The sequence below is a fragment of the Fundulus heteroclitus genome, unplaced genomic scaffold, assembly GCF_011125445.2.
Source record: "Fundulus heteroclitus isolate FHET01 unplaced genomic scaffold, MU-UCD_Fhet_4.1 scaffold_46, whole genome shotgun sequence".
NCBI classification, from domain to species: Eukaryota; Metazoa; Chordata; class Actinopteri; order Cyprinodontiformes; family Fundulidae; genus Fundulus; species Fundulus heteroclitus.
Window position 1 is genome coordinate 1601343 of NW_023396879.1, and position 25498 is coordinate 1626840.

At 39.3% G+C, this 25498-nt stretch overlaps 1 protein-coding gene across 1 annotated transcript in view; it reads left to right on the plus strand.

Moving 5' to 3' along the window:
• Positions 1–89: 89 nt before the first annotated feature.
• The window catches only part of LOC118556172, a 34260-nt gene continuing 8851 nt past the window's right edge, over positions 90–25498 (plus strand). Inside the window, exons 1-5 of the mRNA XM_036131969.1 lie at positions 90–178; positions 7976–8065; positions 8268–8532; positions 10201–10239; positions 21861–22003. Of these exons, the coding sequence (XP_035987862.1) occupies positions 7985–8065; positions 8268–8532; positions 10201–10239; positions 21861–22003 (528 nt within the window). The 5' untranslated portion in view covers positions 90–178; positions 7976–7984. The remainder of the gene's footprint in view (positions 179–7975; positions 8066–8267; positions 8533–10200; positions 10240–21860; positions 22004–25498) is intronic.

A 25498-nucleotide genomic window follows, 5' to 3' on the forward strand; every position in this document is an offset into this window, starting at 1 on the left:
TCACCAAGGCGGAAGATCGGACCAACCAGCCCTCCCCAACTGTCCCTTACGCAGTCCCGCCCCTTTCCGCCTCATCCCGTCACGGGCCGCTGCTATTAGCGCTTTGAAACACAATCAGAGCGAACGTCCAGCAGCAGGACTCATCTTTCTCTCCAACACTTGAATAAAACAACATCAGGTGAGTTTTTATTTCATTTAAATGTCTTTAGTTGCGTTTAGCTGCAACTTCTGGAAAATATTTTCTCCTTCCAGGGTGAATAAAATCCGGGGTGAAACTAAGACCATGCAGACCTGATCTAATTTTTTTTTTATTTCGTTGCTATTTTTTTCTTTAGGAAACATCAGAATGGTGCCTTAATTAAATTTTTTTTTATAATGTATCTTGATTAACCAGTTGAAAAGTCACGTTCAAAGACTCCTGGCGAAAACGGAATAAAGCTCTCAAACTTGCCCCCCCCCCCCTTTCTTAGCAAAAAGTATTTAAGTATACTTTAATATACGTACAATCTGAAGTCTGGTTAATTTACTTAGGGTTAGACCTTTCTGCTAATACTTTTCATTATAACCACTATTCGTCACTATTGGTATATAAGAAGAGGAACTCTTCTGGTAACAGTGCAGGTCGGTTTTTAACCACCAACCCTTGTTCTGTCCTCCTCAGTCTCAAATGGCAGAGACTAAAATAATAAATAAGATAAAAACCTAAAATAATTAATCACGTACTTATTTCCGTTCCTCCGGAGAAAGTCGCGTATGTCTTTATGAAATCTGGTTAATAGAAAATAAAGTTCATGTAGGCCTACACTGTCTCATCTAAGTATGAAATACGTCGTTCACTTGAATAAAAGTACTTTTTGCCACGAACGTTTTTTTACCGATATAATAACCAAATATGTCCACATGGTCGTTTTTAGCCTCTAGGGCTAAAAGTTTAGGTTAGTTTTAAATTAAAGGTCTGATCCAGGGGGAGTGGCGCACGGTGTTCATTATCATACGCCAGCCCTGAAAACACTGCGCGCTCCTTTGGATAACTGCGCGTGCAGCTGAATGAAGCTGACGTCCCACCCACACGTGCCCGTTACGAGCCAATCACAGCCAATCACAGCCAGCAACAAGAATCGATGAACAAAACCTGAATGTTGTTGCCTAAAATATTTAGTCAAGCTTATAAATCTGCTTTTTTTTGTGCATTTAGGGCAATATTTTACATGTCTGGAGCTGGAGTGTAAAAATGTTAATTTTTAGGTTTTTATTTCTTCCAGCTCTTCAGAGGTAATGGAAAATCTGTCCTTGATTTATGATCAAGCAAAGCAAGTTTATATATAAATACTTTCTAGTAATAATACGATTCAAAAGTCTTAAATCTAACGAGATTTTTGGAGATAGACCCAAATAACACAATTCTTCATCTGAACTGTTGTTTTTCTCTTCCTTTCCAGCATTTCCATCTTTGCCATCCATTTTTAAACAAATGCAACAACAAATGCTCTGTGGCCATTTATTGAAATGTTTCATATAATTACTGACAGGCGCTTTGGGTGTTTCTGTTGATTAGATTTAGACTTTATTGTCATATTGTCTGTATTCAGAGTGCATAGAACGAAATTTGAATACAGCTTAAGACAGAGTAATGGGATTACAGGAGGGATAAGGCAACATTACAATATAAAGTGCAGCAGTGATCAAAATATAACAATGCAGGAGAAAAACGGTGAACAAAAACAGTGTGCAGAAGAATGTTCAACCATTGTTTATGTGCAAAAAGGCATTTTGTATTTGTATGATGCAGTGCAAATAATATGTGCAAAATGCAGTAAACGTTGTGTTTTTTTACTATTTAAATGGATAATAAAAGTCCCGCAACAATTGTAATGCCACATAAAAATGCAAATGTGATGCAGAGTCCAGTTTAGAGTTTAACGTCATACGACGTTATGATTATTATAGGGCTACTTTGGTTTGCAATATTTTGGATCAAGAGGCTCTCTGTTCGCTGAAAGAACATAAAAACCCAAAATACACTTATTTAACTCTTGAACAAAAACTTAATTTTTCATGATTAAAACGCCTATAATTCCCTAATTTAAATTAGAAATACCTTCATAAAGATCCAGAGACAGTCAGATTTACCCCCCCCCCCCCCCCCCCCCCCCCCCCCCCCAAATCCAAGCTTGAACTGGAATTAAGGAGGTGCTGGTCCACCTGCGGCTGCGTTTTATTATCGGGTAGAAAGGAAAAGAAAAACGTTCTAGCGGTTCGGCCTGAAACGGACCGACCGGTCGGGAATCCTCCCGAACCTCCCTGGCCTTGGTGAGACTGACTTCAGCCGCTTTAGTCTAGAGATCACTGCGCTGTGGGCGTTTATATTGACCAAAGCAAATTCATAGTGATACTTGATTAACCATTATTCGTTTCTTGTTTTATTATAACATCAATATTATTCATTATTACTATTATTCATCGATGTCAGATTCGACTCATTTCAAAAATAAATTGACCAGTAAAATGAGTTCAAGGAGGTGGCATTTTATTAAAATTGTTTTAGTTTCTTCCAGACATTGACAACTATTTTGATATATTTTGTTAGAAAAATCTTTCTAAAAGCCCAACAAATGTTGTGGAAATCTTCCCAAATGCGTAAGCTACTTTTGTTCCAACTCAATGTGTTCAAAATAGAGCCACAGAGCCACTGTTCAGCCTGAAGCATATACATTTATTTTTTTGAAAAAGTGTGCCCCCCTAAAAAATGGAACGCCCCCTCTGTAATTTGTTTCTGCAGCGGGTCTGCGCTAACCTGACAACAGCCAGCTGTATGTATCGCTCCGCCTAGCTCCACTCACATACATCTGGGACACGGCTCATTGAAAATGATTTCCCCAACCAAATTTTTGGTCTGGCCAATCAGGACGCAGGGCGGGTGTTTCATGGCTGTGACGTAGTGGAGAAGCCACCGTGAGATTCCAACAACAATGGCGGCTCGTTGAGGAAGCAAGCGTTAGCATTGATGCTGCTATTTCCTCCGTGTTGTCCAATCTATCTGATATTGTTTCATTAAAAGAACATCAGAGAACGGCTCTGAAGGCTTTTGTTGGTGGAAACCATGTTTTCGCCCTTCTCCCGACCGGATTTGGCAAGTTTTGTTTTCCGGGGCGCGTACGCGTACGCGTACGCGCCTGTCTTCCGCCTGTCTTCCGCCTGTCTTCCCCCCTTCTTCCTGTCAGCTCACTGTCAATAAAAGGTGTGCCACTACAGTGTTTCCCGCATGGATTTGCTTATGCGAGGCGGACCGACTCGCGGGGGGGGGGGGGGGGGGGGGGGGGTGGACGACACGTTTTCCGCGGCCGCCTCGCCAAGATAGCGCTGCGGGAAACCGCATAAAAAAAAAAAAAAAGGTTTTTTTTTCCGGCGTCGGTCTCATCAGCGTCACGGGTTAGCTTCGGTGTGAGTGGTTGAAATAGCACGTTGATAAAGATGACAGACAAGTGGCTTATCCAATCATATGCAAGGAGTTTTGATAAGACCCAGCCTTCAGTAAAGGCAATGCCTATGGCCGTGTCCCAGATGTATGTGAGTGGAGCTAGGCGGAGCGATACATACAGCTGGCTGTTGTCAGGTTAGGTCTGCGCGGATTGTTAATAATTATTAGCCGCTCATGCCGCCCTCCATGCGTCACTGAAAAAAGTGCAGTCCGGTTCACCCGGACTAAGAACCGCTACTGATCAAAATAAAAATATAGATATTATTTGTTCACATGCAGCGACAATGTTACTGGCAATTCGTTCATTCTGGAGACCAGACTGGCTGTTCAGGCCGCGGTCTGTGTGCCCAGTTCATGATTAGCTACTAGTATTAATAATAATAATGCATTTTATTTATAGGCGCCTTTCTCCATACTCAAGGTCACCTTACAGAATCAACAATAAAACACTCAAAGTAACACTGAAAGCCTCCAACAAGGAGAACCCGCTCACCCAGAGCTGCGTGTGGCGCACAGGAGCTGCTGGAAGACACGCAGTAAAACGCAGACGGACTGAAATCTGAATTTAGACACAGAATCATCATTTTTTAGCGATTGGCCAGAGTGGCGTTCACACAACAAAGTCTGGGGCTCAGCCAAGCAGGAGTTGTGTTGTGGGATGGGTTAGATATAGAAATAAAAAGTACCACGCTAAGACAATTTAAAAGCAGGTATAAATATGTCATCTTTAAAAAATATGCATGTAACCCAAACATTTAAATGTGATAATTTGTAACATTTTCAATAAGTACTGCTAGATATCTTCTTCTGTACAATTGCTTTAAAATAAGACACCGTATTCATGTAAGTGTGCTTTGATTTGTAATGCCTTTTATCAAAAGACTGCATATATTACATGACATGAATATTGTAATTGGGGGGTAGGTTCTTATAAGTTCTCTGAACTTCTACCTACTCCTTTTGAGCGCTACTAAAATGTCTTAACATTTCAATGTAAATCTTACTTGTATTTCTGCTCAAATAAACTGAAAATAAAAAATAAATAAAACAGATGAGGACCAGCAGCTATATACATAGAAGGCCTGTCCGTGGTAGAGAGTAGGAAACCCTGTAAGCTGCAGGTTAGGATCATAATAGAGAATAAATAACTGATCCTTTTTTAGATCAAATCATTAAAGACTAAAGTAGCTGAACACATTTAAAAGTCCCTCAGGTCACCAGGCTGCTTCTCATCGCTGGTCTGGAAAAAAAAAGTGTTGCGCAATAAACGGTGAAAATGAACTCATACAGATGAGCTAAAAATAAACTTTGTTTCTCTTTCACTGTTTCTCTGCTGTGACTTAAAGCTAAACCTTCCTTAAAGATACAGAATTAAGATTAAATCGTAGCAATTAATTACAAGTGTGCCATTTGCTGTTTTATTTTTTTCTGAATGTAACATTTATAAACTAATCGAATTAAATAAGGACAGATTTACTGAAGGTGATGCACACAAACAATTAATAATTGTGAAATTAATACTGATAACAGGACAAGATCAGAGTCCGCAGCTCAGGGATAAATAATTGTTCTATTTTAAGCCCCACAACTTAAAACCTTTATCTCTACAGAAAGTGTATAATAGTAAAAACTGCACTAACAGCCGGCTGTTATTCAGCTATTGTTTTAACTATAGCCGACTAATTTTACTTAGAGATGACAGTTGAAGCCCTCCAGATGTTACTCATCAAGGTCCGTCTTCCTGACGTATAATTTCAAAATGAAAGCCCTTCAAAAATTCTCATCTAGTCATTTTTACCTAAGTTGCTTTCTGTGTTTTTTTTTTAATTAAATCTACGTTTCCTGTCAGTATTTCCTCTCCAGCATAACAGCAGAACACCTCCAGATGTTTCTCACCAAAGTTCAACCACATCTGGTGTGGAAGGTCAAAATTAAAGCCCCTCAAAATCTCTACATCTGATCACCTGAAAAAAATGTTTTGTTTTTATATTTATTGAGGTTATGACCGTGTCTCATGGTGGTGAAATTCTCTTTGGAGGCGGATTCTCACGATGCACACAGACAATATACAGGTAGACACAACAGACAAAAAGTTTTTTTTTTTATATATAAATATAGAGATATAGAGATTAAGTCAGTCAGTTGGCTGCACTGAACAACCAGGCTTCACCAGGAAGTGTCGGACTTCCTGAGCCGAACAGGCATCTGTGAGTTTATATTCCCTATTTACTAGTAGACCTGAAGAATAAGAATATTACATAAAACAGTACAAAATATGTCAACAAACTCAAGTCCATATGGAAATTTTTTTTTTTTTTTTTTTTTTTGATGTGTTTCCTTCCGTAATTCATGGTGTTCACGTGACCAACAAAACCGCGCGCCGCCTCCGTCTGTTCTCATGCTTAGTCCAACATTAAGAACCTGCTGTGGTCATCTCTGCGCTCTGCTGGATACTCAACCGAAGTCAGTTGGTAAAACTTCGCATTTAATAATTAATAACAATTAATATAGCTAATCTCTTCCGGGTTTTTTCCAGGGCTGCAGGTGAGGCTAACCCGCTAAGATCCACTTCCATCATCTGGACATCAGGTGGATCACTGCGGCCCTCTGTTTGTTTCCAGGGCCCAGTTGGCGCCTACTGAGACAGAACCGTCCAGAATTATCCGCTAGGCAGAACCAGAACCAGAACCAGAACCAGAACCGGGCAGTGAATAAGGTAACGGTGCTGCTGGGTTTCAGCAGCTTTTGGAGCGTCGCTGCAGGGCGGAGCGCAGAAAGGCCGCTCAGCGGTTACAGCAGCCATGAAGTCTTTTTACTTTCTGAGTTTAAAACTAAGATAAAAACAATAAAACACAAGAGCTCCCTGAGGCTGATAACGTTGGTCGTTAGATTTTTGTGTTTAGGAACCAAGAAAAAAAACAAAAACTGACATTTACCTTAAGTTCAATGCTCTTAGTTTGTCCTATAAACAAAATTTATTGTAATGAGTTTTTCACACAAAATTTAAGGTTGTGTGTTTTCCAACGTTTAATTAATTGTTGTAAATTGTCCTGATTTTTCTTCAGTCATATTAAATCTGGAAGTGGACTTTACTTGTAATTTTAAGGCAGCTTTTTAACTTTTGTTTCTATGTTGAAGAGGTTTAACGTTTTTTTACAGTGTTGTTCCTTTTAATAGTAATTTTCCTGTATATATGTAAATCTAACCAATCATATATTATTTGTAAATATCTAAATAGTAATGTTGGAAGGAAAATAATAACTTGTTGCTCATTATTAAGACGTTTTTTCACGTAAAGCAACCTATTCACAATACTTCCATTAATTTTACTTTAAATTATTATTCTGGGTCTCGGCCGTTAAAAACTAAATTATCAGGGGCCATGATTTGATCTTTTTTCCCACCAAATAATAAATAAGTAATAAATTAAAAATGAAATATTTGAATGAAAAAGTTAAAAATAAAAATAAAAAGCTGAAAATAAAAACAAATTATTAGGTCCCAACAGGTTCTCAGATGTTTATGTTCAAACATTTTCTCTTCTGGTCTAAAACGTTTTAGTTTATTTCCAGGAGAAAAAACAAAACATGTCTTCTAACATCTTTGCCCTATTTAGCTAAATTTACTGAATGGAGGCACTAAGTCAGTTTTTTTTTTCAATTAAACGTTGCTGGATGTTTGCAGCCTGGCTTGAAGAAATTATATTGAAAGGTAAAAGGCACGTCTGGCAACATTTTGTGTTTAATTGAATGTTTGGCCGCCATGCAGGCAGCAGTCTGGACATCCCTGCTCCAACATTCAGGAGACGGAGGTGTAAAAATATTTTAACACATGGGGCCCATTTGATGGTTATGGTTTAAAATCTTTAGTTTCAGCCAATAATGCTGCTGTTGGTACTGGGTCCAGTGGATCAAACAAAAATAATTAGATAAATTAAACCAGCTGCTGCTGCTGGTCTTAGAGGAAGAACAACAACAATAAAAAGGAGATAAAAATAATCCTTCCTTGTTCTTCTTAATCCTGGTTTTATTAGTTCAGGTCATTATGGAGACACTTCATGTCTCACTTCATAAACAACAGAAAAACCAGCAGGGAGTCACTTCCACGTCTATTATGGGATGTATCTGGTTGAAGGAGAACAGCAGAGAGTAAAATGGTGACTGCAGGTCAGGAGACGCGTTTCCTGAAGGTTAAATCTGATAAATTAATATTCTTCCATTGAGCTGGATGACAGAGGCTGAAACATGAAACATGCTGAGCTGTTAAAGCAGGAATATTATAGCAGCTTTACATGGAAAATAATAAAATTATAGTCATGCTTAACCAAGAGTATAAATAATTATCCTGAATGTAACTCAGGATTAATGCTTCATGCATTAATTAAGTTTTATTCTTTAATCTGAGATCTTTGCTGGTTGTCCAGTAATCAGATTCTTTTCTAGCAGCAGCTGAGAGGAAGAAGCTGCATCTGTAACTGTGTTTGTCTTCGTCCTGCAGACCTCAGACATGTCCTCTCAGCTTTTCCTGCTAACAGTCGTCTCTGCGATGGCTTCCAGTCAGATCGCTGCTGACAAGCTGCAGGACAGAGTGAGTAGAAACCAGGTGACCTTCAGAGAACCTGCAGCCGCCTTTAAAGACTCTTTCTATGCTGAAACCTTCAGGGTTCTCTGCTTTATGGTGCTGATCCACTCAGAGAGGTTCTGCTGGTTGACTCTGAGGAGGAAGAGTCGCTGTGAGATGCTTCCCTCATCCTCCTCACCAGGAACTCTGATCTCCTCTGTCTTTGCAGCCCAACCTGACCTGCCTCAGCTCCTCTGATCCAGCTGCTGTCAACGCCACGCTGCTATATGATGACCACAATGATGAAGGAGCTCTGTGGAGCAGAACCTCTGCTCCTCTTCCTCAGTGCTCCTCCTCCTCCTTCTCCCCACCTCCCTCCCACTGTGAGGTGTGTCTCCTCCAGGAGGAGGTCTACATCCTCTGTGATAACCTGCCAGCTGGAGCGGTTCTGCATCTGGAGCGTCCTGGATCAGCCATCAGCACCAAGGAGAGCGGTAAGCAGCTACAGCAGAACTCTGAACCGGGTTTTAGAAAAATACTTATCATCACAACATGTTTTTCTGCCCTCTGCAACGATAAGAGAGAGATAGAATCAATACACATAAACAGTAAAATAAAATGGTAACCACTGGCCTATATATTGCAGTAAATATATGATAAAAACAATAAACACAGTAACAAGAGAGAGATCAGTCACATGAAAAACACTTTAATATCTGAATAACTCACACCTTAAAACTAATTGGTAGTAATGAGTGAATTTGTGATAAATCCAATGAACGTAGTAAATAAAATAAAACATGTAGAAAATGGTAAAAAAAAATAATTCTAACAAGAACCTATTTTTCCTCTTAGTCTGTTCTGGGTCGTTTATTCTTGGTTTTTAGAAAAAATGACTTTTTAGTTCCTGGAAAATCCATCTTAGAGAGAAAACTGGACCAGGTGTTGTTCTGGTGAGTTCTAAGGCCCGGTTCACCTCGGTACCAACATGGTTCCTGAGGGACCTGATCATGTTTGGACAGCACTAAACAGAGATGGAGGACTTCCTCAGACCCGGCTGGTCTCTGCAGTCTGGGATAGACGTATAAAGAGTAGACGCCTCATGGACCGCTATGGCCACTGAGCTATATAATACACTGGAGTGCTAATCACCGTCTGTTAGAACGAGTCGCTTTGAAGCCACCAGCCGCCATATTGGTACTCCCTATTTTCCCCCAGTAACTAGGGAATATCTGCGCAACAGCATTGAATAACGAGGATTTTCTCATGTTCAGGGGGGCTTAAGACTTTTAAAATGTCAAATGCCATATACTTTTATGTTATGTTCTAAAACTATCAAGTACTGAGAAAGTCATGTGCTGAAATATTTTGCATTTTATTCATTTAAATATATATGTTTAACATTTATAAATATATAAATAACAATATACAAAAACATATATTTACATATGTGTATACATATATATATGTATATACATATACACATACTTATATATACATATATATATATTTAATATGAATAACATATAAATTATTTCAGCACCTAATTTCCTAGTAGTTGATAGTGTTAGTACGTCCACTGACTGTAGAATTACCTGTGAAACGTTTTCACTCAGCCAGAAAACTGCTTGTTGTTGCAACCAAATCCTGTGGGATTCTGTGAGAGTAGGGAGGAGCAAGATGGCGGCCAGTGACTTCAGTTTTTCGGCAAAATCAGCACTCCAGTGTATTATATAGCTCAGTGGCTATGGCCTGTTGGCAGAGTCGCTCCATACGGCCGCCATCTTGGGAAGGTCGCCCGCTCCACTCTGTAATGCGTTTAGCAGCTACAGGCAGCATGTAATCCATTATAACTTGCTGAATCTTAAACTGATTTCACGTTTTAATTTATTTTTTTATGTTTATGCTGCAAACCTTAAAAATGCAGCTATTGAAGCACATGGTTCGGTCTATTTAAATATTCCTAGTGGGGATAACAGCAAGATAATATCCTGATGATATATGTTTAAGTATAGGTATGCATAACATAATAGCACTCATAGATTTTTATCAGTGTTATTTATTTATTACTATATACACACATTTTGCATCTAGAGTTTCTGGCTGAATTAAATGCACAAAACTGCAACTCGGGTGAAGCTGATTCTGATTCTCTGTTCCAGGTTGTCCCATCCTGCCCCCTGCTGGCGACTCTCATTCAGGTAAAATCATGGCAGCAGGACAGAAAATCACTGATCTCTTGTTATTCACTGGATTGCTGATTTGCCCTAAAAACTGAAGTCACTGGCCGCCATCTTGCTACTCCCTACTCTCACAGAATCTCACAGGATTTGGTTGCAACAACAAGCAGTTTTCTGGCTGATCTATCTATCTATCTATCTATCTATCTATCTATCTATCTATCTATCTATCTATCTATCTATCTATCTATCTATCTATCTATCTATCTATCTATCTGGAGGAAAATAGGGAGTACCAATATGGCGGCCGGTGGCTTCAAAGCGACTCGTTCTAACAGCGGCTATTAGCACTCCAGCGTATAATAGAGATCAGTGCAGAAAAGCTGCCCAGCTGACACTTCACCTGCACACATTTACCTCCAACGGTGCATTATCAGTTCTTTGTTCTCTGAAACAAGTTACATTCAGAGATGCGAGTTCAACTCCACCAGTTGACATGTTTTTATGGAAAGAAATTCAGCCATTAAAGTTTTAGATTTGTTACTGATAAGAACTGATCAGTTATTTTAAAACATTTTTAGATGTATTTTTTTGCAAACCAGTGAATAAAAAGATCAGCAGTGTGTTGCTTACCTGAACTGTAAATGCAGCTTTCTATTTGGGACAATTGTTTGAATCTTATAGTATTTCAAGCGTATTTAGTTTCAGTGATTATATACAAACAAAACAATTACATTAAACACATTTAAGTATGATTTATTATCATCAGTCATGTCTGCTGCTGATGTTCTTTATTTGCAGTAAAAATCAGTTCAGAGTATTTTCTTGGGTTTTTCCTAAAGACAGTCATTGATACTGCGCCATTATTAAGCACCGTTTTAAATTATTTAATCTTTAATAATGAACTCTCTGTCTGTTAGGTATTGTCCGGTTAATATCAGCCCATACAGCTGATATTAGGACAATAGTTAAAAGGCTGATTTAACAGCAAACTCTGCACACATATGAAGGAGTGACATCTTGTCTTCAAGTTCAAGAATTTATTAACAGAAATAAAATGAACATCCAGAGAAGATCACTATATAATGCTGTTTATCTGAATTAACACAATATTTTAATCAACACATCCTCTTTACTAGGTTAGTAAAATTTAACTAAAACTACTAAGCAAAATAAAAAAATATAAAAGAAGCTAAGAAACTATGTACACACAAAATAAACATAAAGACAAAAAATAGTTGAAAACCATCATCAGAATGATTCAGTGAATCCTGATTCACTGCAAATCTCAGTTAAAGAACCAAAGTTCATCTTAAAGAATGTGGAAGAGGTTAAATTAGTTTAACTAATTTAGAACAATATTTTGTATGTTTCAACCCATTCACAATGCATATCCTGAGTTTAACAAAACATTATTTGATAAAATAACATTTTAAAGAATTGTTTGCTCTGTAAAATCTGCATGTTTAATGATTTTATTAATGCAATTATTTCTCCGAGAAGTGATTAAGGCTCAAATTGCTGATTTAGGATCAACCCACTAAATTAACAACATCAACCGGTAAAGATGTCAGGGCACTTCCTGTGGGCAATGTTTACATTAGCTTGAATTTAATCCTAATGTTACACAATAACAATTAAATCGATACTAATCTTCTATATTAAAGCTGTAATAACGCTCATAGCATAATCAAACAATGGCGGAGTGAAAAGAAAACGAGCATTATGTTTAAAACAAACTGTAGTTGCGTTGTTATTTTCCCTGCATGCATGGTCACATCATATCGTACACTTTCATGTAGATTATGGAGGAACAAAGACTTAAAGAGTCGATCCTCTTTAGGTCCTGGAGAACTACATCCCTGAGAATAAACGTTCCTTAAGCGATAGTAATAATCTCTGGGTGTTACATGTTCTTCTTGAAGAACAGCAAAAGCATGGAGAGTTAATGAAGCCTGATCCCTGTACACAGAATATTACAAAGAGCTAAATAACTGTCATGAATCTCTGGAGGAAAAGCTTTAATGAAAACATGAACGCTTCCAGCTTTAGTTTCTCATGAGATGAGGGAGATGGCAGCTCAAATAGACAGCGCTGAACTTCCTGCAGATAATCATGAATGTTTGAATCCTGATTATCTGGGTCATAGAGTTCTATGTCCTGAGCGAGGGACTCAGGTTGGAGAATACGAATACCGTAACTATGAGGAGGACCTGGACCACCGGGGAAATCAAGCTGGTTATGTTCATGAACAGATGGAGGTCTATGAACTAACCTTTGATGTAAGGAAGAATGTTCCTGATCTAAGGGAGAGTTTTCCAAGGTGTGAACTCCTTAGGTTGGTGTGGACCACCTGAGTGACTCTTCTGGCCCTTAGGGGGCGCCACAGAGTCAGGACAGGTGGGGGTGTGAGTCAGGTGTGATGTCTGCTCATCCCTCCAATCTGAACCACCTGTGTCTGATTTTATTCCTCATGGCTTGATTGCATGACAGTGATTTATTGCTCAGGGTGGAAACAAGATTATCAGTAACATTTCATTCGTTCAACATTTATTCACAGTTCTTTGTTCTAAAGAACCAATTAAAACCAGCCAATTGACATTTTAAATCAAGACTGTACGATGGTTGTTCATGGTGAGGATACTGTAATAAAATCCCCGCCTGGGATCTTCCTTCATGGAGTCTGCATGTTCTCCCTGTTCTCTCTGGGTACTCCAGCTTCCTCCCAGAGTCAGAACTGTTTATAGGTCTCTCTAAACTGGCCTTAGGTCTGAGTGTGTGCCTAGTTGTTTTAAACCATCAGTCCAGGATGGATCCCTCAGCAACCCTGTAGGGATCAGCTGCTACAGCCAAAGGATGGAGGCTGCTTTTTCACATTATTGCCAGACTTGAATATATTTACATCGGCCTCATTTGTGAATCACGAAGAGGGAGAAAGCTTTGATGAAGGAGATCAGAAATAAATGCTGTGGTTCTAATCTACAGGCATGCAAAAGACTGTTGACCTTTTTAGAAGTTTGTCACTAAAATGCATTTTTTTAACATTTTTAAATGTTTTGAATCCGTTAATCAATACTTTATTTCCATTACTGTATTAATTAAGTACAAGTAAAGAGTCTAATGCTATAAAACCTGCCTGCTCATCTCTGATCTCTGGTCTTTTACAGATGAATCCAAACTGCCCCCTGGTGGTGAGTTTCAGACACTTTTCTTCAGATTTAAAAGCGACTGCTGTGCCTCAGTGTCAAGTTTGAAAGTTAAAAGGAGCTATAAGTAATAATTTAATAATGACACCAAGTGGTTAAAAATGGAACAACACATACAGAGTGCTTTTCACGGACACCTGCATTTTACTCAATGGTCCGTTGTTACTGTGAATTTTTTCTCACACAGCACAGGTATATGATGTTGTATTCTGTTCTGTTTCAGGTTCACTTCTCTTACTGGCTTCCATGTTTTCAAACTGCTGGTTTTGGGAACCATGGGAATTCTCATATAATATCTTACTTATAGTTTCTTTAAGGGTCTTAGTTTCATAGAATCCAAATAATGACCGCTAAATAGCGTTGAACTGTTAGAGCAAAAAGTTTAATGCAAAACAACTGTGCTCTGATTGCTGGAGATCCCTGCAAACCTGCACAGATAAGCCGGTATAGACGATGGATGGAAGTTACTGTGCCTTATTGGAGCAATGAGGGAGGGAATTATGGGTAACTGGTGGACCCGCTTTTCAACGCAAACGTCCCAATTAACAGGGACAGTTGATCTGTCCCCGTCTAAAATGTATCCAGATCTGTCAGCACTTTCAACGTTTTATCAATAAGAAATGAGGCTGGAAGCAGACGGCTGTGATGGGAGCTGCTGTCAGACTCCAGCGCTGTAAAACCTGCCTGTACTGATCTCTGATCTGTTCTGTTACAGATGAACCCAAACTGCCCCCTGGTGGTGAGTTTCAGTCTCTTTTCTTCAGATTTAAGTTAAAACATTAAATGTAAATACAGTCCAACTGAAGACTCGGGTTTTTCAGCACCAACTGTCCTGTTTCCTGCTCAAGCTGCAGATTCTTGCTCCGATGTATCAGTAATTTTATCAGCCGCATGTCCACAGAAGATGGAAACTAAATATATTACAGGTTTAAATCAGATCCTCAGCAGCTGAATGATCCGGTTTGATCTGCAGCCTGAAACCTACATTTCATTGACCAAAACTCCCTTCATTCTCTTGACTCTGAGCCAACAGTTGCTGGTTTTATATCTTCTCAGCTGCAGAATCATCTGTTTTCTGCCTGTTTCTGACTTTCTGTGCTCTCCTCTGCACAGATGAGAACAGAAGAAGTCGTTATGGTGCTGTTGCCTCCCTGATCCTCTGGGTCATCCTCATCTTCACTGGTTTGGTTCTGTGGAGACGTCATGTGTTGCAGAAGGTTGGTATTCCTGTTGTTTTTATTGAGCTATTAAGCAGAATATTAATAAATCTAGATTAAATGGCGTTCTTATTTTAATGTGAGGCGATGTGAGTTTTCTCTGTTGGAACAACTCATAGCTTCCTCTCCTCCAGCTCTTGCTGCATGAAGGTCAAACAAGAAGCCCTTTTCTCCTCAGAATCTGTTGGCAGCTGGTCCTTCAGTCCTTCACCATTTCATACTCTAGCAGCACTTTGGGTCGTTTTGTCTCTGAGGACTTCGGTACCAAAGTAGAGGAACGTTTAGAACCAACCATTCATGTCACATAGGGATTATAATAGCAACTGATACCTTGTAGTCTACTGTGAGGAAAGGTGGTTCTATGCTCCCATCCACCAGGAGGTTCCTCAGAGTATTTTTGGATGTATTTAAAGAATCAAAACAGATCAGAACCACAATCACTGGAAACGGAGGATAAAACACTTTCAGAACATAACATGATGCAGTTATGCTTAAGTTGAGCCTATAAGACTATTTATTACTTCGAACATCAAGTTAAAGAAAGAGAACAGCACCGATGAAGCAGCTCAGGTCCAGAGAAAGGAACCAGAAGTGATTTGTAATAGACGCTGTGTTGGGGACTTTACCTGCAGTCTCAGTCAGTACCTGATACCAAACACCTGCCTGTACTCAGAACTGTGATCGTTCTGCAGGTGAATTCCTCAAAACCTTCATTTCTTTACTGTTTGTCTTTTGATTTAATGATTCCCTTGTTTATATTGACCCAAACATCTCTGATGTTTTTCACAGAGCAGAACCCTGCAGCAGAAGATCTGAAGGCGTTTCCTCCCACCTGTTATGCTGGTGAAGATTCTCAGTCATCCAGGTCATTTGCATGTTATCTAATGTCTTAGATAACATGCAAATTCAACAGAAACAGGTCCCCCCCTCAGTAATGGGCGGTTGTTAAAGACTTTAAGACAGCAGATTGAACCGAAACTGGTCCACTCCTCTGTAACGAGGAGTCGTTAGGGTTGTTATTGGCCTGGCTTACAGGAACAATGTTTTGATCAACCGTATGAGACTTTTTGAATTGAGAAAGCTTCCTGGAGAGGAAGCGAAACATCTTCAACTACGGAAAACAAGTCCAGTTGCTTTGTTTTTTACTTTTTTTGGAACTCCCATCTGTTACCAGAGCATTCATCTCTGTGCCTCCAGGTTTCATAAACTCTGATCTTCCATTCTTAGACTGACTGTTTCATTTTTAACACAGAACAGATGCCAAGCATGCAGATTTCTAGCCTGCGGTTTAATTGATTCATTACACGCTTCTTCAGGAGGAGTGAATGCTGCTTGTCAAGACTTTGATGCAGTCTACTAGGTTTCCATATATAGGAATTTTTCTTGACTAATCTGTATAATCTGATTGAGTTTAACTTTGTGCAGTGCCTTGAGATGACATCTTTCATGACTTGGTGCTATATAAATTGAATTAAATTAAAAAGCCTGGGTCCATTTTTAATCCCTGCCTCTAGTCGGGCCTTTAGCATCAAAACAAATCAAAAAGACAAACCACAGTCCTGTTTTTCACGCAGCGGTGTCCAGATGTTTGAGACCTTTTCATTGATCTTGTTTTTATTAAACTTCTGGTTCAGTTTTCATGTTGTTATAATCAGACGATTAATTTAAATTATCATTATTAGAGAAAGCAGCAGCCTGTGGCAGGTTGGCAGCGGTGTGTACGGCCAGCCCTCTGCTCTGTTTACACCTGAGCTGCTTTTAGGACACAAAGCCTCGTGGTTAGAGAGCAGGACGCTAGAATCCTGGAGAGACTGCAGGGTTCTTGGTTTGAATCCCACAGACTGCCACTCTGGGGCCCTGAGCAAGAGCCTCAGCCCCAGAAAGCTGGGGTCTTAAAGTCAGTGCCTAAAATTCGCTAGCCAAAATGCTGTTTAGCTTCTGGTAACTTCCAATTTCCGGTTTTACAAACACGGTCGTTTCAAGCATAAAGCTTGTTTGTTTCGCTCCGCTGTTGTTCAATAGTGCTTTGAGCGTTATTCTCACATTTATATTAATTATTAATGTCTAAGGGCAAAACGCCCTTAAATCGACTTTAGGAGTAATGATTTTAGCGACCCCAACGCTACAGTGACCCCTAGCTCCTTAAGGTAGAATCGCATTGATAAAATAAAGGATCCTAAGGAAATGATTTTACTGATTAAATTATTTTTCAAAAGGTTATTTCCTCAAATATTGTTTTGTGTAATTTAGGATTCGCATTGTGAATGGGTTGAAACACATACCAAATGTTCTGAATTTGTGAAGCTAATTTAATCTAAATTCAATGTTCTTTAAATCAGATCTGCAGTGAATCAGGATTCACTGAATTATTCTGATGATGATCAAACACTTTGTTTTGACTTTTATATTCTTTTACATGTAAATAGTTCCTTAGCTTAGCTTATTTTTATCTTCATTTTGCTTAGTAGTTTAGTTAAGTTTCACTGGCCTGGTAGAGAGGATTTATTGATTAAAATATTGTGCTAATTCAGATAAACAGATAAACAGTGATGTTCTCTGGACGTTCATTTTATTTCTGTTATTAAATTCTGGAACTTGAAAATAAGTTTTTAATCCTTATTCTATGTGTGTGCAGGGTTTACTGTTAAAAGATCGCTAGTGCTCCAATTCATCCCTTTCAACCATTGTCCTGATATCAGCTTAAGAGCTGATCATCACCAGACAATACTTAACCGTTATTTATGAAACATTAAATAACTTTAAACAGTGTATAATTGTACAACATCCTCTACATGCTAAAAATGGAATATACATTAATTTTTGTTTTGTTTCGTTATTGATTTAATCTTTTTTGTTCTAATTGCTGTATGACGGTTTAAGTATTCTTGATTCTTGTCAAATAACCGTTGTATTCAGAATTTATGCTTGTAATTATGGGAATACATTTTCGCAATAAATTTCACTAATTCCTTTTTTGATTTGTGCCATCTAATCTCCCCGATAAAGACAATTTACCCTTCATGGCTGTTGTTGCCATCATCTGGAAGCTTTCAGGATGTTTATGGAGGATCTCCAGCTTCACTTCAGCATCGTTGGATAAAGAAGACCTGGATCCTTCCTGGTGGCTTTAAGGAGCTTTAATTGATTTATTACACAACAGCAGAAAATAAAACACTTGGTGAGTCTTGAAAAGCTACTGGAAGGAAGTGGAATAAAACATTTAATTAGCTGATATTTATAACTCTGAACAGAGACTGTGGAGAAGAGTGTGAACCTCAAACAGAATCCCCTCCTGAAAACAAGAAGTGAGACAAATTCAGCTGGAAATACTAACCTGGTGGGAAAAGGCCTTCAGTTTAAAGACAACGGCTCATTTTCACGTGTCCTGTACAGATCTGACTCTTCACTTTATTATACACTCTGGTTTTATTCAGATAAACATTGTTTTTTACACTGTCAGCAATTTATTTTCAGGATGCAGGATTTACTATTATAGTGATAAGAATTTAAAGCAGTAATAAACTGCTTCCTGAAACAGTATAATTGTCTTTGATTTGAGCAGGTTAATAAGATAATCTGCCAGTGGAGTAAGATTTGTGCACCTAAAACAGGAACAACTAATTTCCATCATCTTATTTCAAGTGCAGGATATCACAGTATCTAATTTTAGGGGTAAAAATACTCTATTAGTAGATCATCTTATTTATCTGCTCAAATCAAGGATAAATACACAAATTTTAAGATTTGACTTACTTTTGGTTCGTTTTTACAATTATCCTGCAGGAATAGTTTAGTTTTGTAAAAATACTTAATTTTAAATTATTCCAATCTAAGCTTTGTCTCCTTTCTAGGAGCCGAATGACACGAGCAGATTTCTAAACCTCAGGCAGTTTTTGTCCTGAGGTTTGGATTAAAAGGAGGCAGTCTGATTTTTTTAATGCACCAGGGACACACAGGGGAAGAAGGTTCATCATTTATAAAAAATTTTTACCATTAGAATAATCAGGAACATGGAGCATTTATCAGTCAGGTTTGACCCAGAAACTGGGCGCTTCACCAGAACACACAGCAGCACCAGGAGCAGATCTCCCTGCTGTCCCGCATTTCCTCTGATTGTTTAGACTTTTGATGCTTTTACATAAATACTTTTCAAATTTAGCCTTCTTAATTGATGAGAAATGATAAAATCTTCATCGTGGGGTTTTCAGTGGAAATACCCCCAATACCAGCAGCTCACCACACACCACAGTAAAAGAAGTTTACGGTTCAGCCTGGAACCTGCGACAGTAACAGTGGACCAGGGGGACTTTCTGTGCTCCTCCCTGCTGGGGAGGAAGCAGGTGGGGGTGGGGGGGGTGGAGGGTTCTGCGCAGCGCTGCATCCGCAGTTTGCGTCTCAGAGACTCTCCGATCCTTCCCAGGCAGGTTAAACCCAAACTGTGCGGACGGGCTCAGAGATCGGAACCTCAGCATGGACCTGGCAGGCACCTGCTGGTTGTTGGTTCGGACAGGTGAGTTTAATCTAGTAAACTGTTCTCTATAACTTTCTCCTCGCTGTGTGGTTCTGGTCGGGTTCTCTTTCATTTTCACACCTGTTCTGTGGTCCGTTTGATTTGGACCAGAATCCATCAACGTGTTTGTTAACTTGTAACTTTGTAGGCGGTTCGGTTCCCTTTCGGATTAAACTGCAGGCGAACCGGAACCTGTTAATGACAAACTGAGTTAGTGTGTTTAGGGCCGTGTTGCGCTCACTGAGCTATATTATACACTGGAGTGCTAATCACCGTCTGTTTGAACGAGTCGCTGTGAAGCCACCAGCCGCCATATTGGTACTCCCTATTTCCCCTCAGTAACTAGGGAATATGTGCGCTACAGCATCGAATAACGAGGATTTTCTCATGTTCAGGGGGGGCTTAAAACTTTTAAAATGTCAAATGCCATATACTTTTATGTTATGTTCTAAAACTATCACGTAATGAGAAAGTCATGTGCTGAAATATTTTGCATTTTATTCATTTAAATATATGTATTTAACATTTTTAAATATATAAATAACAATATACAAAAACATATATTTACATATGTGTATACATATATATACATATATACATAAACACATACTTATATAGACATATATATATATATATATATATATATATATATATTCAATATGAATAACATGTAAAATATTTCAGCACCTAATTTCCTAGTAGTTGATAGTGTTAGTACATCCACTGACTGTAGAATTACCTGTGAAACGTTTTCACTCAGCCAGAAAACTGCTTGTTGTTGCAACCAAATCCTATGGGATTCTGTGAGAGTAGGGAGGAGCAAGATGGCGGCCAGTTACTTCAGTTTTTCGGCAAAATCAGCACTCCAGTGTATTATATAGCTCAGTGGTTGCGCTGCGTAACGCGGCGGTTACCTGCTGCTCATCACCCAGCGCGTCGGTCCCGGTGATGTTCTGATAGAAAAGCGGCGGATCGTTTACCGACCGCCACAGAACACCGACAGAGGCTTTACTTCATCAGGCTGAGAGTCTGGTCCGAACTCACCAACTGGATAAAAACTGGATATTTCCCAAAACAACAACAACAACCAAGTTTCCGGTCTGTTTACATGAGGTCTCAAACGCCATATTGACATATTTTATACTGCATTATGTAATCTGTGGTGGAGGCAGACTTTGTAATCGGGGGTTGTTGTTTCCCTTGTTGTGGGTTTACCAGATATTTAAAGACAGAAACTGAGAATCTGATGCAGTTTCAATTGAGCTCATCGATTCTATCAAGATCAGCCACTAAAACCAAAAGTAGGCAACAGGTGTGTGTGATCAAAGCCTTTATAGATTTCTGTTATAGCCATTTATTGTCACACTAGGGTGTTTTAGACCATGTGTCGAACCCAAGGCCCACGGGCTGAATCTGGCTCATCAAGGCAATTTATTCGGCCCTGAAGACCCTTAAAAGGCTTATTGTGTCATAAAGTGGAGGCACATGTTCTTTTAAATTATATAAACTGGCTAAAACTGTTCCTCCTGTAGTGAATGTTGATTATTTTCACTGTGTAGTAACAGCATTCTGTCACAGCACATTAAAACAACCCAGAAATGTCCAAAAAGAGAAAAAGTGATGCAGAATTATGAGTTTAAAGTGTAACTCACCCCAACATTAACTTTTTTGCAGATAAACTGTATAAATTGGGCCTAAGGTGCTACTTTAATGTTACTGTGCATTTTGTACATTTCTATGTGAACTGGAATGAAATTATGAAATCAAAAGTATCCGACAGACACGACCAACCGGTCCTTTTAATGTCTAAATGATGCCAAAGTCCCAATATAGAAATGACTTTGATTCTCCTGCTGTAGACCATTAGGCTAATTTTGACATAACGGAAAGATAAACCAGAGTTTACACAAAAATCTATTTTCACAACATAATTTCATTCCTAAAATGAAAAAAAGTTTCCAGGCAATCCTCTCTCTAGATGAATTATAATAACTTATTTGTTAAATTTGTGTTTAGCCACATTTCTTAAATGTCTCCAGCCACACCCAGGCCCCATCACCGCCTTCTAGATTAGAAATAAATCCCTCAAACAGAACCTGTGAGACAACATGAAGGCAGCTGGACGTGTAACACACCGTGTCCTGATCTAAAGACGTTTACGGACAGAAGAGAAACAAAATCACTGACATCCACTGATGTAGAAAGGCTTAAGAAGCCGAGGAGAACCAGAGTGGAGAAAACATGGAACATGGTTGGTCTGGCAGTCGCTCCTAGAGAACATCAGTGACCGGACCAGGAGGACAGAGGATCCAGAACCAATGTCTGAAGCTCTGAGGACCTCAGTGAACGAGTTCAGATTCAACAGTAGGAAAGAGAAACGAGGCACCAGAACCACCGCTGACCCACAGAAACACAAAGACCCGCCTCACATTTATCAAAAACATCCTGATGGACCTCCAGAACCCTGGAGGATCATCTTCTGCATTGCACAAGGGTTCTGGGGCAGTGACCCAAACCACAGCAGAGAGTTCCCCTTTGACCTTTTGGAGTGGCCTAGACAAAGCCCGACCTGGCTGCTGTTGCCACTTGTTGCTGTCATGGATGGCAAAGCCAGCAGGTTTCTGGAGGGCGTGAATACTTTGATGCATATGAAGCAGAACATTATGACCAGCTGGCTAATGCTGCCTAAACTGTTTTCATGTGTTTCAGGCTTGGTGTTTCTGATGTTTCCTGCAGCAGAGCTCTCATCTCTGAACTGCAGCGTCATCAGACTTCCTAGCTGCACCTTCAGGTACCGGCCGGCCCAGTGGACCCGCTCCGCTGGCTGCAACGCGTTCTGGGAGGACCATGACGTAAGTGGTCGTCTGTGTGGTTCATCAGGGACGGTCGGTTCTGTTTAGACCAGCGGTTCCTAAACATTTTTAGCTTCCGTGTCCCAACCGGGTTGATGCTCCGGCTACCTTCAGCAGATAGACACGCCCACAGCAACTCACCTCATCTCCCAGCAGCCCCACCTCTGTTTTCCCTGTTACTGTCTGAAAATGTGGTTACCGCCTCTTTAAAATGAACTGCAGCTGTCTGAATCCCAATGAAAAGTATTACAGCTCTGTGCGTGAGCGCAGTCAAGAAATCGCGTCTATCACCACTGACCCCCCCCCCCCCACCCCAGCAGCAGCGGAGGCAGCGTGTGAACGTGTCAAGTGCATCAGTGCTGGTGGAGGTTCAGAGTCACGGCACCATGAGCAGCAGTTTGTAGGCGATCAACAGAGAGACAGTCACCCAATTTAATATTAATCAAGTGAGAATGCTTTACAGCATTCTCACTTATTAAGTTCCTTCAGGTCTTGATTATTATTCCGTACGTTTTTCGGCATCTAACTACTCCTGCATACTTCAACCGATTTAAACAATTTTTGTATCAAAACGTTCAGCTCGTTCACGACATTACTGCTATGTCTTTTTGTAATTATAACTTTTATAATATTTAAAATATTTAACTTTTTGTGCGTTTTTTGCTCTCATTGAAATTGAATGGAGAATCCTTCAAATTCTTCAAATATTTCAGCTTTTTGACATCTTACTGCTTCAGCCTACTTTCAGCTAGAAACGTCATTCAACTTTTGAAATGTAGTGATATCTTTTGGCTATTATGGTATGTTTCAGCTTTTTCATATCTTTCACCATTTTCGTATAGTACGTCTTTAAAATAATTTTGGTTTTTCAAGAAATTCAGCAAATAACATGCGTTGCTATGGTCGTCAAGGAGCCTCGTTTAGAGTGCGCACTCTAGAAATTCAACAAATTCTTCTTCTCCGAACAACTTCTTCTCACTCGCTCAATTTTCAACCTATCCACATAAATTATACATCAAAACGTAGGAATTTTTGTCTGGATTCAGGAAATGTAACCCTCATTGGTGTCGCATTTATAGATTTTTCGCAAATCACCTCAGAGCAACACTAACCCAAAACCTTCCCCATTCATTTCCTATGGAGCGGTTTTCAAAAATGACACCTGGAAATCCAAAACATCACATGTATTTACATCGTCACTACTCCTAAACCGTTTCATGTACAGGCACGAGACTTTCACACATTCATGTCCAGACCCTTCTGGCGCTCACAAAAGAGAAATTTTGTCGATAAATGTTACGGTTTTGCCGCAGGAACAATTTGTTCGGGAGTAGCGTTTTGGGAAAATGCTAAAACAGGATCAGACTTCAATCTCCCCAAATGAGGCACTTTTCTACATCGTCGCTACTCCTAAACCGTTTTATGTACAGGTATGAGACTTTCACACATGAATGTCCCAACCCTTCTGGCACTCACAAAAAAGGAATTTTGTGGATAACTGTTACGGTTTTTCTGCAGGAACAATTTGTTCGGGAGTAGCGAATGTGCAAAATCCTTAAAACGCTTTGGAGCTTCATTCTTCCACATCATCCACTTTTTACATCGTCGCTGTGCCTACACCGATTTTTGTACAAACCTAAAAATGAACTCCATAGTCCTCAAAAGCCTGCTGATACTCAGAGTGAAAGAATTATTTTGATATCTCTTATACTTTTTCAGCTACAGCGATTTGTTCGGGACCGTTTGTAGAGGATTTCTCAAATTTCATAAAAATCCTCTTTATATCATAATTTTTTACGCCTAAATTAAAATATTTCTAGCAAAAACCGATAGTTTTTCTTGTTCTCCTATCCGTTACGAACTAAACGCTGAAAAAATTATGTCTCTACCATTTACAGAACAGGAGATATGGAACGTTGTTTGAGGCAAAGTTCTCCATTCTATTTCAATGAGGCAGAGTCTGACAAAGTCTCTGCACTTCGGGAGACTGGCCGCTGCAGCTGTGTCAGTGAGTTTCCATGACGACGGAACTCTGGGGGCCAGAGGGACACGCTCCATTCGGATAGAATAGCAACTTTCAACATCCACTGCAGTGGCTGTGATTAATGTAGGAGCCTGAAATTCGCACAGTCACTTCCTCTTAACATTTTAAAATTTTCAAGTGACTTTCAGCCATGTGTCATTTTTCTATCCCATTTTGGATGTCACATGCTTTCCTATTGGGCCTTTGCTTCCAACAGGACCTGGCATGATGCCCAGACACGACCCAATTGGCCAATACAGCACCCCCCACATGTGGGAAATGGCGCTACTGACCATTTTGGTCAAATGTTGAGTTCTTGGCCCAGATGTGGTGAGGCTGAGTTGCTAAAGGAGGCCAATCTGACCCATGAACTTTGGTGACGTTTGGTGACATTAAGTATTGGCACCCCTTTTTGAGGCACTTCCCACCACAGGATTTGGACCAAACTGACAGAGTACAATCACCCGGTGATACTGAACACAACCATGCTAGCGGCTAACGGTTAGCATGTTGCTAACCAGAAGTAGCTTTAGAAAGGTCCTACCAACTGCTGCTTAGCCGGGGTTGTTCTGCCTTTAAAGACAAATAGAGGGCTACAGCTGTGAGGGAGCCTCCATGACAACCCTTTTAGCCAGAGGCTTCTAGGAGGTCCATTGACTTAACATGGCACCTTTCGAAGGGCACTGTGGGTGCTGTGAAGACCGTAGGAAGTTGAAATTCGCAGTGTTACTCCCCGTTAGTATTTTTGACGGTACCACGAGGCAGGCGCCTTGCTAAATTTCTTCAGAATTTTTTTAGTTGTTCTTAATCTTCAAATTCTTAAATTTTTTTAAATTTTTAAAATTTTTCAAATTCCTTCAAATTTGTTCAAATTCTCCAAATTTCTTCAAAATGTTTAAATTCTTCAAGTTTGTCAAATTCTTCAAATTTTTCAAATTCCTTCAAATTTTTTGAAAATTTTCAAATATTTCAAATTTCTTCAAATTCTTCAAATTTTTCAAATTCCTTCAAACTTTTTCAAATTCTCCAAATTTCTTCAAATGTTTCAAATTCTTCAAATTCTTTAAATTTCTTCAAATTTTTCAAACTTCAAATTCCTTCAAATTCTTCTATTTCTTTCAATTCTTCAAACTTTTTCAAATTCTTCAAATCCCTTCAAATTTTTACATTTTTTCAAATTCTTCAAATCTGATTTCAATGTTTTCTGCATATTCTGCTAAATCATTCTGCAGATTAGCATTCTCACTGCTGTTTCGCAGGAACAGCCTTTTCTAGTCAAGTGAGAATGCTATACAGCATTCTCACTTATTGTTTTCCTGTTTTTCTTTATTTTTATTATCAAGTGAGAATGCTATACAGCATTCTCACTTATTGTTTTCCTGTTTTTCTTTATCAAGTGAGAATGCTATACAGCATTCTCACTTATTGTTTTCCTGTTTTTCTTTATCAGTGAGAATGCTATAAAGCATTCT